General features: G+C 36.7%; 1 protein-coding gene across 3 annotated transcripts in view; it reads left to right on the top strand.

Moving 5' to 3' along the window:
- Gk (glycerol kinase) overlaps nt 1–14,165 on the top strand; it is a 65,288-nt gene that overhangs the window by 18,214 nt on the left and 32,909 nt on the right. For all 3 annotated transcript variants that reach the window (XM_052170967.1, XM_052170968.1, XM_052170969.1), the window contains exons 4-8: nt 62–139; nt 8,493–8,569; nt 10,099–10,236; nt 12,744–12,853; nt 13,616–13,682. In XM_052170967.1, the coding sequence (XP_052026927.1) occupies nt 62–139; nt 8,493–8,569; nt 10,099–10,236; nt 12,744–12,853; nt 13,616–13,682 (470 nt within the window). The remainder of the gene's footprint in view (nt 1–61; nt 140–8,492; nt 8,570–10,098; nt 10,237–12,743; nt 12,854–13,615; nt 13,683–14,165) is intronic.

The raw sequence follows: 14,165 nt of genomic DNA, 5'->3' as shown, positions 1-14,165 counted from the left end.
TCCTTTTATTCTGAAGTAATAGCCTACATGTTTAATTTTTTTCCTTCTTTCTTCTTTAAAGCCATTGGTGTCAGCAACCAGAGGGAAACCACAGTGGTCTGGGACAAGCTAACTGGAGAGCCACTCTACAATGCTGTGGGTAAGTCATTCATGCAGAGAGGTCCAGCACAGGACCATGTTACCTTTGCGAAGGTAGCCACATTAAGATACCTGACTGAAACACCATATGTTCATGGTTTCTATAAATCTGATGAGATGTCTAGCAGACTTCTCTTAAAGATGAGCTGTTGTATACTTAAAATTTTTAGATCATAGTTTTTCATATATTGAATTTCCTCTCACACTTACTCGCTCTTTCTGCTGATTCTTTGTATTCATATAAATGGGTAAAGATTGCCACTGTGTTTTTGACATTGAAAAGAGGTCTTTCTCCCTTCTACCCTGAAAAATAAAAGTTGCAAGTGCTTAAAATTATCTATAAACTATTTGTATATCTACTCTTTAAACTAAAAAATTTGAACTTGTTAAGATAAATTATCCGATTTTTAGCTGCTTCTGTTACAGATTTAACTATTCTATCAGGACATACAAACTGCAAAAAAATCTCAAGAATCTTACCTTTAGGTTTCAGGTCTTTGGTGTAAATATCTCCGGGTGGATACTAGCATCTTCCCCAGCGCATGGCAGTTGCAGAGCATTGCATGATAATGCTACCTCCTAAAAGGAAAATTGTGTTCTACATCCATAATCCTTAAAAGAGTTCTGTGACAAAATGCAAATCATGCTGGCTAGGATGGCACAGGCCTCATGGTTCCAGGGCTGAGGCAGGAAGATTGCCTCAAGTTAGGAGCCAACCTGCCTTACATTTGCATGTTCTAGATCACCTAGGGCTAGTAAAGGAAAACTCTGTTTCAAAAAAAGTGAGAAAAAAAGATAATATATTAAAATGTATTAAAAATATTAATATTTTATTATTACAAATATATAAAATATATGTTATATATTGTATATTGTAAATAATATATAAATATATTATAAATATATAAATTATTATAAATATTTATTAATTTATTAAAACTAAAAATTAAAAAATAGTATATGATAATCATAATAAGTTACAAAGAAGGGTAACAATGAATTTCAAAAATGAAAGGAGTATGAAACAGGAAGTAGAAGCAAATAAAATCATGTAAATCTAATATGTTTATGTATACAGGACAGGATGTTTCTGGGCAGTGACACTATTAATTGAAACTGCTAGTGACTTACTGACATAATTGCCAAGAAGCGTCAGAGGATAGAGCCAACTGTGTGTTTCTATACTGGGGGATTCCTAAGGATGAAGGAGGTGACCATTTCCTGAGAAGCCCACACCCATGCTCGAGGGGGTGTGATTTGTTCTGAGAGCCTCTTTTCCTCTTAGCACTGTGCTTAAGGTCTATATTACACCATCTTTTACCAAACACTGCCAATGCTGTTTCATAAATGAGATGAAGGAAAAAAAGTGAGCTTATAAGAAGTTAATTAAATAATATTAAGGGAAGAAAATATGTTTTTTTTTGTTTTGTTTTATATGTGATATTAAACTTTGGATTGAAACTATTTTCTAGGCAATTAGAAATTAGATTTTTTTGGAATCTTTTTATTAGTTAATTTTGGGAGAAAGCAAGGATGCACTTTATGGCATGCATGTGGAGAAAAGAAGCTAACCGGCTAGAGTCAGTTTTCTACTTTTACCTTGGAGATTCCAAGGGTTAAAGACAAGTTGTCAGGCCTGGCCAATTGCCTTTGTCCATTGAGCTGTCTCATTGTGTGTGTGTTTGCTTGTTTTGGAGCCAGTGTTTTATGCACACCAAGCTGCCCTTGAACCCACTGTGCAGCTAAGGATAACTTTGAACTCGTGATCATCCTCCCTCTGTCTCCGCCTGGTATGGTTTACTGCTATACACCACCATGCTTGCCTTTAGATTGCTTTAAATGCAGATTTGAAAGTTTCTAACACAGATGTGATCATTTCAAATTATTATAGATAACCTCATTATAGAAATGAATGTACAATTAAATGTAAAACCTTGACTAGATGCCTTTGTGTGTTTCATGTTCCATGGTGACCCCTATATATATCACAAACCAAGGAGGCCTGTCACTTACCATTCTGTCCCAGAAGTTAAGAGTAGGAAGTTGGGATCTAGAAGAAGAAATAGGAAGAGAACTAGAGGGTAGACAGTTTGACAAAGAGCTTGCTTAATCTACAAGGATAGACTCTTCCAATTTAATTTTATCCAGAAAAGCATGCCAACTATCATCCTTACTTGTGGGTTTCAGTTGAGGGTTTCATCCTGGTATTAAATATTTGACAGCTTTATTCCAAAGGAAGATCAGATAGGATTAGTGGAAACAGAGTTAGATTGCCCTATGGATTTGTGGTTAAGCTTCTGTGGCTTGTTTGTATCAGGATGTGATGTGTGAAGTTTGAATTTTCTCTATCTTAGTTCAGACTGCTAGAGCCAAAATACCATAGAGTTGGTACCTTATTCAGCAGATCTGTGCTTCCTAGAGTTGTAGAGGCTAAAAGTTTGAAACTGAAATCAAGGTGCCAGTTGACTGGGCCTGGTAAGGGCCTGTCTTGTGTTTTCATATGGTAGAGAGCACACTGTAAGAAAGCAAAGTCTTTCCAGTGGTTTTATAAGCATACTAATCCCATTTCTAAGACTCAGTGGTGCTGAGCAAATCACTTCCCTAAGGTTTCTCATCCTAATTCTTTAAATTTTGGAGTTAGGAATTCACTATGATTTTTTTTCTATAGCATATTTCGGTCTATGATGGGACATACCTTTGATCCAAGCATGTGGAGGGAATGGAGTCAGGAAGTTCAAGTTCACCCTCAACTATACAGTGACTTTGAGGGCAGCCTGGGATACACAAGACAAAACAAAGAAATCTGTTCATAGCACTCCTCTTCCTTTTCCTCCTCCCCTTGTAAAGCTCTGTCATTCCAGCCTATTCTTGTTATTTCCTGCTTTGACTTAACTGAATTATATAACTGATAGGCAATATTTATTATGAACAGGCAAGTGATAAGAACCATTTGTATGTGTCTTTTTAAAAATTTCCTGAGATGGCTCATTGAGTGCTTGCCATCAAGCCTGATTACCTGAGTTTGAGCCCTGGGATAGACATGTAGAAGGAGAAACTGACTGCAAGTGTCACATGATCGCCACACACATACCAGGGCAATGTACACACAGTCACATGTATACATACACGCATATTGAATGAATAGATGTAATAAATAATGAAAACAATTGCTTCCATGTGGCCTTCTTTTTTATTATATGTATGTGGTAAACACTGAATATATTTACTCCTAGAATACTAACAGGGAAAATAAGTTACAAGAGTCTTGGGATTCAATGGTGGCCGAGGCATAGGTTAATCGAACAACTAGAATCCTGACAAAGACTATGCTTACTTGTGATAAGGCTGTGTGCTTACTGGTATCTTTTCCAGTTGTAAACAAGTGTGAAAGCTCAGTGGGTCCCATAGGTACATGTGAACCACTTTTAGATGTACCATATCAGTGTGTTAATTCTGAGATTAATAAGGTAAAAGCTAGTGTAATATCTAAGGAGGAGCATCACTTTGCTTCACTGCTTCCCAAACACTCAAGTCTTTGGCATTTTGGCTTTTATGTACTAACAGCTAAGGTTGATTTCATAGCCTATTACACACACACACACACACACACACAGAGAGAGAGAGAGAGAGAGAGAGAGAGAGAGAGAGAGAGAGAGAGAGAGAGAGAGAGAGAGAGAAAGTTCATGAGAGAAAGATTGTTATTTTCCTACCTTTCTTATCATCAAGAGCCTAACTGTTGGCATTTACAATTCTTATATTATTGAAGGGAAAGTAGTTGGTAGCATTTTGTAAAACTCTGGTGGTCTTTGATTATGATGTGTTGGATAACAGGGAGTCTCCTCTTCATCTTACTACACTACAAACTGCTCAGGATAAATTGTCTCTGAGGACATTTACTATATTTGTGCTTAGCCAGCCAGACATAAATAGACCCCCGGGATTTTTTTCCATTTTGTTTCTTACATTTGTTTGTTTCCTGTAGTGATGATTAGCCAAAATGTACAGATTTATGACCCAATATTTTCTAAATATGATAATTTCTTCTGTATTGTGTATATCACTTAACTATCTGGTCTGTTAAGATTGGGGCAACTAAATTTTTCTTCATTTGTAAAACTCTTTTATCTGGAAAAACGAAATGCACTACACATATATTAGATGGGGTTTTATTCACACCATCCAAATTATTTTTGTAAACTATTCATTGGATCGTCTGGACCATTGGAATTCCAATTTACTTAGTCCTTAGTCCCTAGAAGGTATAAATGTCATTAATACCTTCTAGAAGGAGTCTATATAGTATTTTGCACACCCTAGAATTTATTTCTCTGCTATGTATTACTTTATAACCTTGGAGGCTAGCAGTAAGCTATGTCCTTAGACAGTGCTGTTCCTGTCTGGGGAAATGATTTTACTTCCAGCTACCCAATGAGGAAAGTACTTTCTCGGGATTGTGCTTTCCCAAAATAGCTCTTTCATGGCCTGCGGCATATGACCATGGCAAGAACTATATAGCATGTTCTTTGGTAGCATTCCCTTTTAACATCCCCTGAAGATGTGCTCCTATAATATATAATGCATGATTTCAGTTCAGTGGGTTTTTTTTTTTGAATTATGATTGCATATATATTGCCAAGAAGGGAAGACACTTTCTGAACAAGAAACACATACTTACATGGTCTTCATCCAAATGGAAGTACTAGTGAAAGAGACATTCAGACTGGACTTTCTTTGTTCCCCTTCTACTCTATGTCTCTTCCACTTCTTTTTCTACATTCATGTGTAGAAAACCATTCATTCTAATGAACTTGCCCAAATATCTGCCATCTCAAAGCAAGCGTACATCAACCTTAAACCTGGCTACCTCTAGCATGAATTGCCATTATTTCTCCTAATGCTCCAGCTGCTCCAGTTTCTCCTGGCTCTTCAGTTCCAGTTGCCGTTGTCCCCTCTGGCTCTTCAGTTCCAGCTGCTGGTGCTTCCTCAGGTACTGGTGCTCTGGCTCTGGCTCCCCTCCAGCCTTCCAACTCAGACCTGTTGGGGGAAATTGACTGCTGCCGCCAGATCTGGATCTTTCCCTTCTTTCAATCTCAGAAATTACCTACCCAAGGGGCTCAGTCCTCCAGTTCGGGATCTTCTCTTTGGCTTTTGGTGTCTTATTCCGCAAATCTAATTCTGTCATCTTAGCTTCTGTAACTGTAGCTTCCTAATTGTTTTTGTTCTTAATTCAATTAATTTTGAACCTTTGCAAATTGTTTGGTAGTGTATCAACCACTGACATCTTCTCCTTTGCAATTTGTACTAATTCACTCTGTGCACTCTAATTGCCATGAACTCCTTGTTGATTGCACAAAGTAAATATCATGGCAGCCTTCTGAAGTCCTAGAAGAGTTGAAGGAAAGGACTTTAGATGCCATCTACTCCAGCACCTTTATTTTATATTTAGGGAATTCAGATCAAGAAGGGTTAAAACATTTCATAAATCACAAAGCTTGATGGTAGCGAGGCCAAACTTAGAACTTCGGTTTCATGATTTTACATTAAGTGTTTTGATTCTTTGTGGAGAGGATTTAGTTCTGGGGATGGATACCACTGTAGTCAAGCAGAACTACAAGTCTGGTTAACTTGTCTTGGCTGAAGAGCAATAAAGTCACAGGACCACTGCGACTCCTAGTGCTACCTTATTGACAGTGTTTGGTTTGGTTTTGAGTTAAGTAATTGAACACATTACTGCTGTAGAGAGCATGCCCTATAAAAGACATACTCACATATTAGTATTCTGTTGGATAACTTGGAATGCTCACAAAAGTACACAGGCTCAACCCTGGCCTAGACTTGAACCAGAGTCTTGCCAGGGAGGCTATGGTTACATAAATTCAAAGTTTTCTAGGTGGTTTCTTTATGCTTCCTAAGAAAGCACTGCTGTGGAATTCTAGTAGTGGTTTCTGGAAAGGAAGACACTTATTTTAAGACAAATCTGTGTGTCCTATTCATGGATCTCCTGTCCCAGAATTGTGGAGTGTGGGGTCCCCGCTTTCAGCTTCCAGAGAAGTGTTGCGCCCGGTAAGATGTGAGTCACTAGGGACTGCTGATGTAAAGCCAGTGAAAGAACACTTGCATGACATCTCTAAAGCTTCCTGTTCATTTTTGCCCACCCTTCAGTGAGAGGGCAGGGTGGTGGGGAGGAAGGAGGGGAGAAAGAGGGAGAACACTAGGTGTAGGAGGCTTACATGATCAAACGAGGCTCGAGAGCCAAGTCAATGAATTTCTAATCTATTATGAAATGTATTTTATGTCATAATTCAACAAACCCATATAACTGAAACAAATGTTTCTCAAATCTACCTTTATCCTACTAAGTACAATGAACTCTAATATTTGCTACCCTAATGTATCCTATTTAATTGTTTGAAGTAATAATCAAAACTCACTACATTGAGTTTTAAACTCATAGCTCATGGTAATTCAGAGCGCTAAGGATTAAGATGTTCTCATTCATCACACATAGCCCAGATTTAAAACCTCTCTTTGTATCCTTCCATTTTCCCCAATTATGCCTGTTAATCCAATAACATCTGCTAAGGTTGCTTGTCTGGGAGTAAAGTCTATTTTTGCCACCACCACCACATAAGGCTGTTCCTTGTAAAAATTAGCGGACTCTTGTTCCTTTGGTATGGGAGATGTTGCCACCTCTGATATTGCTAAATGTTTGTATCCTGTGATAGAAAAATCAACTAAGAAGGAAAAAAAGTGCTTTATTTTACTAATAGATCTAGCCACCCACTGGTAGCTTAGTTTAGGTTTTGATTCATTCTGAATACAGATGAGATGGCTCCTGACATGACAGACTGACAGATCTTCCCTCATGAGAACAGCAGGCCCAAAGGACACAGTGCCGAATGCAGCTGAGAGAAATGGCAGTTGCAGACTGAACATAAATCTCAGTTGGGTGATTTGGCCAAGATCTCTTGTGTAAGAATTTAGGGTTCATACCCAACTCTGGAACTTGGGGTAGGGTGAATTCTCAGATAAAGTACGTGGCAGAGGATTTTGGAAATCTAGATCCCCAAAGGGAATTTGAGATGATGCTTCTGGTGTAAACAGGTGCTGGGTACCATATGCAGATCTTACCAATAGGCCAATCTGTTTTTGTGGGTTTTACTATCCAATTTTCTTGGCTGTAATGTGGGTCCTTTTCTTGCTGCTTTTTCTACCTGTAAAAATCAGTATTGTATCTGGAAGTGGCCAGTTAAAATCTCATGGGAATTAGTCCTATCAAAATGAAGCACACAGCAATTTAAATAATTAGAATTCATTGAAATTTACTACAGGAAAGGACTGATTTTAAATGAAGAGAACACAATAACACAGTTAAGTGAGTCAAACTAGGTATCTGTCAGCATTAAAAAAAATGTAGCTTGATTACCTCCCCCAGAATCCTTTAAATAGACTATGGGCCTTGATTTTTTTAGGAGATATCTGAGCATAGTTAGCATTTAAAAATACCAAGTTACCACTACAAGATTAAAAGCCATGAAAGTTAAATAAAATAGACCCTATCTTTAAAAAAAGATAGCAAATCTGGTTCTGTTTGTTATTTATGCAATCTATTGTATAGTGCTTTCTATTTCACAAGCTTCTGCCATGAATCAAAATGAGATAATTTCTCCTTGGGGATCAGAAAGCAGGTAACAAATTTAGTTAAAAAAAAAAAAAAAAACAAAGGTGGTTCGTAAGAATTTTCCCCATATAATCCAGCAAAGAGATGAGTTGTAATTAAGCAAAATCTTTTAATGATTTCTTTTTTATTTTATTTTCTATATCTTTTAATGATTTCATATCTTGCATCCTTTGAAAGACTTTAAATAAACATCACATATATGAGACTGACTCCTTTATTACTTCAGGAATAAGACTCAGGTTCTCTCCTTAGTCTTTGTGACAGTCTTCTCCCAAGGTCTCTAAGATACACATTTTATCCTGAGCTGAGTGTTTTGCACTGCCAGCTAGCCTGCCCAGTTTTCAAGTCTTCTGCCAAGTCATGTGTGTTTAGAAAAATCCCTACTCCAAATACTCTTTCATAGTTTTTGTTTTTTCATATCAAAATAAGAGCCCTAAGGTTTGTATTGTTCTTATACTTTTGATCTGTAATTTTGCATAAAAGCTTTCAATTCTCCTTTGTAAATATATATTTCTTCTAACAGATTGTCCATTCATTTCTAATCTTCTAATTTCTGTCCTTTAAATTTTAATTGCTTATGGAAACTAATCAGTCTCCTATCTGTGACGGTGATTTCACTAGGTTCTCATTTTTATGAAGTCCTTCATATATATTATTATGTTTTGATCTATAGTGTGGCTTGACCTAAGAACCCAGTCTACTGTTGAAAACCTTAGTAAAAGAATTCCAGGAAATAATAACTTTGTCAAGGTAAGAAATCTTTTCTGAAGTATACTATAAGAATGTTTGCTTAAACCAAAATTCACAGATTTCATAAGATAGACTATTTTGGTCTATGGCAATGTGGTTATTTTATACAACTTATTTTTTCAGCTATATGAGGCCAATTTGGTTCGTAACCTTTCTGTCTTTCTTGTTCTGTGAGGTAATTGGAATAATAATACCCCATGAGGACAGGATGGTAGAGATTGCATTTATCCCACTAGCTTAAATCTTATTCCCTAAGGGTATTTCATTAATTTACCCATGGATGTTCTGGTAATTTTAGGTTTTTAGGAATTCAGGGAGAAAGAAAAATTAGGCAGTATTCTAGACCTTCACTAAAGACCTTAAAAAACCCCAACAACTTTCTTCACACAAAGAAGAAGAAGAATATCAGATGTCTAAGTTTAGATCCTCATATAGATTCTTTCTCTTTAGATAAAAGAAATTAAAATGAAATTTTTTGGGGGGTTGGTTTTTCGAGACAGGATTTCTCTGTGTAGCTCCGGCTGTCCTGGAACCCACTCTGTAGACCAGGCTGGCCTCGAACTCAGAAATCTGCCTGCCTCTGCCTCCCAAGTGCTGGGATTACAGGCGTGCGCCACTACCACCCGAGTGGCATCTGTTATCTCCCTGCAGTTGTCTCTGCCCTGCTCTTTGAATGTGGTTCTGATTGAGAATATTAGCTGGTTACATTTTGTGACTTGATGTCTGTTAGCTTTGTAAGATCTCCGTGAGGACATCGTTTCGTATGTCCCTCTATGGGATGATCCTGCCAAATCAAATAATATGTCCATATGTTAACATATTTGTGATATGTTATTTTCCATTTTTTTCTGATCATTGATTCTCCCTGGCTCCTATGCCCAAATTCTCAAGAAAGATTAACACACATCCATGAGTTTCATCTTTACCCCCTTTAACCTTTACCCATTCATTGTATTTGCTGACTTTAGCCAGCTGCTTTCTAATATACAGCAATTCCATCTTGCTTTAATATGGCATGTCATTGAACTCTAGTATATTTATTTTCCATTAAGTTTGTATTACTCTGTTATTTGAGTATGTATTTATGTACACAGGATATAGTATGTTGTTAAACTATGTGTTTGAGAATAATTTTCTTGCTATTGATTCAGAGTTATGAAATACAATCTACCATAAAAAGAAAGCTAAAGTGCAGAATTTTAGCGTAGGATCTACAGATGAGTAGTTTATTGCACAATGGCATTCTGATGTCACTATCTAATTAGAAGATGGTGTATTGCTTCATCGTCTCTTTACCTTGCTTATGTGGCTGCTCTTTGAACTGCCAACATAATCACTCTGATCTTTGTCCATGAATTTGCTTTCATGTACCATGGGCTAGAAAAAGTACTTTCATTTCAAAGTCCTTCCAAAAGGATTCCCATCAGAACTACTAACCAGTTTATGTTTTGTTGAGTTCTTTTGTTTAGAGGCCTTGTTTTCAACTGTGCTAAGTCTAATTTCCTGACTGAACTTCCTAACCATTTTAGTCCAAGACAGGCCTTCCACTTAGCACTTACTTCAGTGCAGTGAAACTTCGTTGGCTCCTTGACAACGTGAAAAAGGTCCAAGAGGCTGTTGAAGAAAATAGAGCTCTTTTTGGGACCATTGATTCATGGCTTATTTGGGTACGTTTAAATGTGGTGTATGCAGAGAAAATGTTTTGGGGGATTTTTTTTAACTGTCCTATATTCTACCAACATTTTGTACTTTTATTCAGCATTATCATTGGGAAATCTACTCAAAAGGCAACAGAATGACTCAGCCTCTGTTTGAGAGATACTTGTATCTACTTCTCTTTTATTTTTCTTGTTTGATTTGAATAACAGTGGGAAATAATTACCAAAGCCATATTTGATAACTCTTATCTTTCAGGCAAGTAATCTACATAGCTTCTCTCCCACACCTATCATTTTCTTCTAGCCCACTAGTTATTTCTAAGAATAAATAACTATTTTACTCAGTAAAATATCTATACTTCTTTTCTCCTTCATTGTCAACACTTGATAACTTTCTCATGTGAAATTATACTAGGATATAAAAGTAACCATAGCAGAATTTTATATTAAAATATTTTGTTCAGAGCTGAACACAGGTCAGTAATAGTTAACATTTTAGATATTTATATGACCCATTCTTTTTCTGGTATTGGCTTTTTGAGATATGGTCTCAGTATATAGACCAGACTGGTCTGCAGTTCATTGTATAGACCCTGTCGGACTTCAACTTCTGCCAGTCCTCCTCCAAACTCTGTCTCCTGAGTCTTGAAATGCACAAAAGAGTCACTACATCCAGTCATTTTCATTGGGTCTCTCTGTCACTCTCTCTCTGTCTCTGTCTCTGTCTCTGTCTCTGTCTCTGTCTCTGTCTCTCTCTCTCTCTCTCTCTCTCTCTCTCTCTCTCTCTCTCTATCTGACCAGATTTCACTATGTATGTAGCCCTGGGTGATCTAGAATTTGTTGTGAAGACCATAGATATTTACCTGCCTCTGCCTCCCAAATTCTGGATTGCAATGTAGATTTTTATTTTTTTAATTATTTTATTATTTGTATGCATGGGTATTTTGCCTGCATGTATGTGTACCATGTACATGTAGTGTCCTCTGAGGACAGAAGAGAGAGTCATATTCCTTGGGACTAGACTTGATACAGTTGTGTGCTGATGTGTAGGTGCGGGTGATTGAACCTGGATTAATACCCTTAATTGCTGAGCTATCTCTCCAGCTCTACAATATGCATCTTTATAGTATATGTACTTTTGTGGTTTATGTTCTCTTTCCCTTTTTATCCCTGTTACATTTATTATGAGCATTTTTTGTTAATGTGCCCCCAAACAGGCAATACTGTAGCCAACATAGGCAATACAGTAAGCCAACTATAAGATCATAAACCTATGTGCCAATCTTGTTTCATCTATACTCACATAATTCCATTTGTGAATACTTCAGTAACTATGTGAGGAACTTTTTCAACATTTGCAGGAACTACTTTCCTAGTATTGTCCTTATTTTCATTTATGGAATCCATACAGCAGGTCTTTAGAACATGTCCTGGAAGAGTTAGTTACCTTTTCTACTTTTCTGTAGTTGGCCAGGGAATGTATACTTTGTGCTTTGTAGAAGTTGTTTTCTCATATGTCAGTCACAGTTGAGTGAATAGCTCTAGCAATGGCCTTGGAGCAGAATGATGTAGGAAACGGGAACCACGCACTGCAGGCCACAGGAGGGAACATTTTGGGGATACACCCCATAGGATGCTATTTATCTACCTTTGTTTTTCTCTTGCCTACTTCTTACACTTGAAGGAAGGCACCATTGTTTCCCGAGGTGTTATAGAAAGCTTAAAATTCTGCTTTCAAGATATATGCAAAAAGAGGTGTTATCAAAAAAAGAAAATAAAAATAGGTTTTTGTAAATCTTCGAAGAGGTAAATTCCAGCTAGTCAAAGTTTGTAAAGCTTTGTAGTTTCCAAAGATAAAAGATTAAGAAACAAAACTGACTTTTGCTTAACCAGGAATTGACTACAATTGCATGCATCCAGTAGGCATGTAAGTGAGGCTGTGAGTGCTGTCAGTCTGAACTTGTGATATATTACAAATATAAAATTCACACTGGGTTTCAGATTTAAGACTAATGAAAGTGTAGTAATAAGATTTTTGACTATGTTCATATTTTTTAGATATGATATAGTAGCTAAATAAAATAAGATGAAATATAGGAAATACAGATATATTATAGTCTCACTTGTGTTTAACATAGCTACTTTTTTTTGTATTACCTCTGTGGGAGCATGAGGGCGAATGCCTGTCATGGCACATGTGTGGAGGTCAGAGGACAAGTTGCGGGAGTCAGCTCTCTCTCTCTACTATATGGGTCCCAGGAGTTAGCTCAGGTCCATCAAAGCTTAGCAGCAAGTGCCTTTACTTGATGAACCATGTTGCAGGCACAGCTACTGGACATTTTAAAATTACATGCCTAGCTCCCATTATATTTTTGAGTGCTGCGGAGACCTCAATTGTTGAAACCTTTGTTTCTTCTACTTGTTTTATGTACCCTTCTGCTGGCAATTGCCCTTGACAACATATAAATTAAACTGCAGATTAGTTAGATTTAATCTGTTCCTTTTATTCCATCTAGAGTTTAACAGGAGGAATCCATGGGGGTGTCCACTGTACAGATGTAACAAATGCAAGCAGGACGATGCTTTTCAACATTCATTCTTTGGAGTGGGATAAAGAGCTCTGCGAGTAAGTTATACAGTTTTCCCTATACATTCTTCTGTACATTTAGAACCTGCATTGTACTGTTTGCAAATGGTCATTATATATTAACATATATTGTTGATATTTCTACTACAGTATGCAAGTCTGTATTTGTGGTTATTCTTTTGTTCTTTGGGGGGCCTTGTTATGGCATAATATCTCACTGTTGAATGGGCTAATCTTGAATGTGTGGTGATTTCCCTGCCACAGCTTCACAAGGTCTGGGGTTATAGGTATGAATGACCACACCCAGAGTCTATTATAATGTGTGTTTTAACTTTATATATTGTGTGTGGGTGTACACACATTCCAGAACACAAAGGCTAAGGTTTGTGTATGTAGGCCAGAGGGTATTTGTTCGAGTTGCTTTCTTTCTGCCCTTTGACTTCCATGTATCAAACTCTGGTCATTCAATTCCATGGTAAATGCCCTTATCTGTTGAGCTAGTTTACCAACAATGACTACTGTACATAGAATAAACAGGCCATATTAATTATTCTTTATGGCTTAGCCTCTTTTAGAACAGTTCTTTCCTTCCTGAGTATGCTTTAAAATTTATACAAATTTGGTTCATTAAATTTGGACTCTTAAATACTCAAACGTACAGCTATGTTCTCTAGACTCATGTGTTTGTCACTATTGAATTCTGTGATCAGGTGCACCTATTTCCCAATTATGTGTATTTAAACTGTGTCTACACATTTATTCAAAACAGTGTTTTATGCCCCAAGCTATTTTTTTTTTCAGATTTTTTGGAATTCCAATGGAAATTCTTCCCAATGTTCGGAGTTCTTCTGAGATCTATGGCCTAATGGTAAAGTAAATAGTAGGAAGAAGGGATTTCATTAAAAAATAAAGACCTTTGCCATTTAGAATTCAGCAGTTAACCTTATGTTTTATAGCTTGGGATTTGGGACTTTTTCTTTGAATGTTGGTAGTATGTAAAATAAGAATGTTTTTAAATGGATTTATCACTAAAAACTTCAGAGTCCTTACTACCAATTGATGTTCTATTTATAAACTTTAATTAGTTTTCCTTTCAATAATATTGTTTTTGTCATTTGGATATTAATATTTTAAAGTACTATAAATAACCTAACTCTCAACAGTGGTGTGGGAATGTTTGAGAGAGTTTATCCTTCCATATAACTGTAGTAGCTGTGATGTTTGCTTTTAATTTAGAGCAGGTACTAGTCACATCTAGTGTTCTTTTCCCTAGTTAATCCATTTTAATTGCTAAGTCATTGTTATTATTTACTTCTTTGTCAGTTTGGAACAATTTAACAAAGAAACTGAA

The sequence above is a fragment of the Apodemus sylvaticus genome, chromosome X (genome assembly GCF_947179515.1).
Source record: "Apodemus sylvaticus chromosome X, mApoSyl1.1, whole genome shotgun sequence".
NCBI classification, from domain to species: domain Eukaryota; kingdom Metazoa; phylum Chordata; class Mammalia; order Rodentia; family Muridae; genus Apodemus; species Apodemus sylvaticus.
The sequence above is the reverse complement of the archived record's forward strand: the minus strand, read 5'-3'. Positions and strand labels throughout refer to the sequence as shown.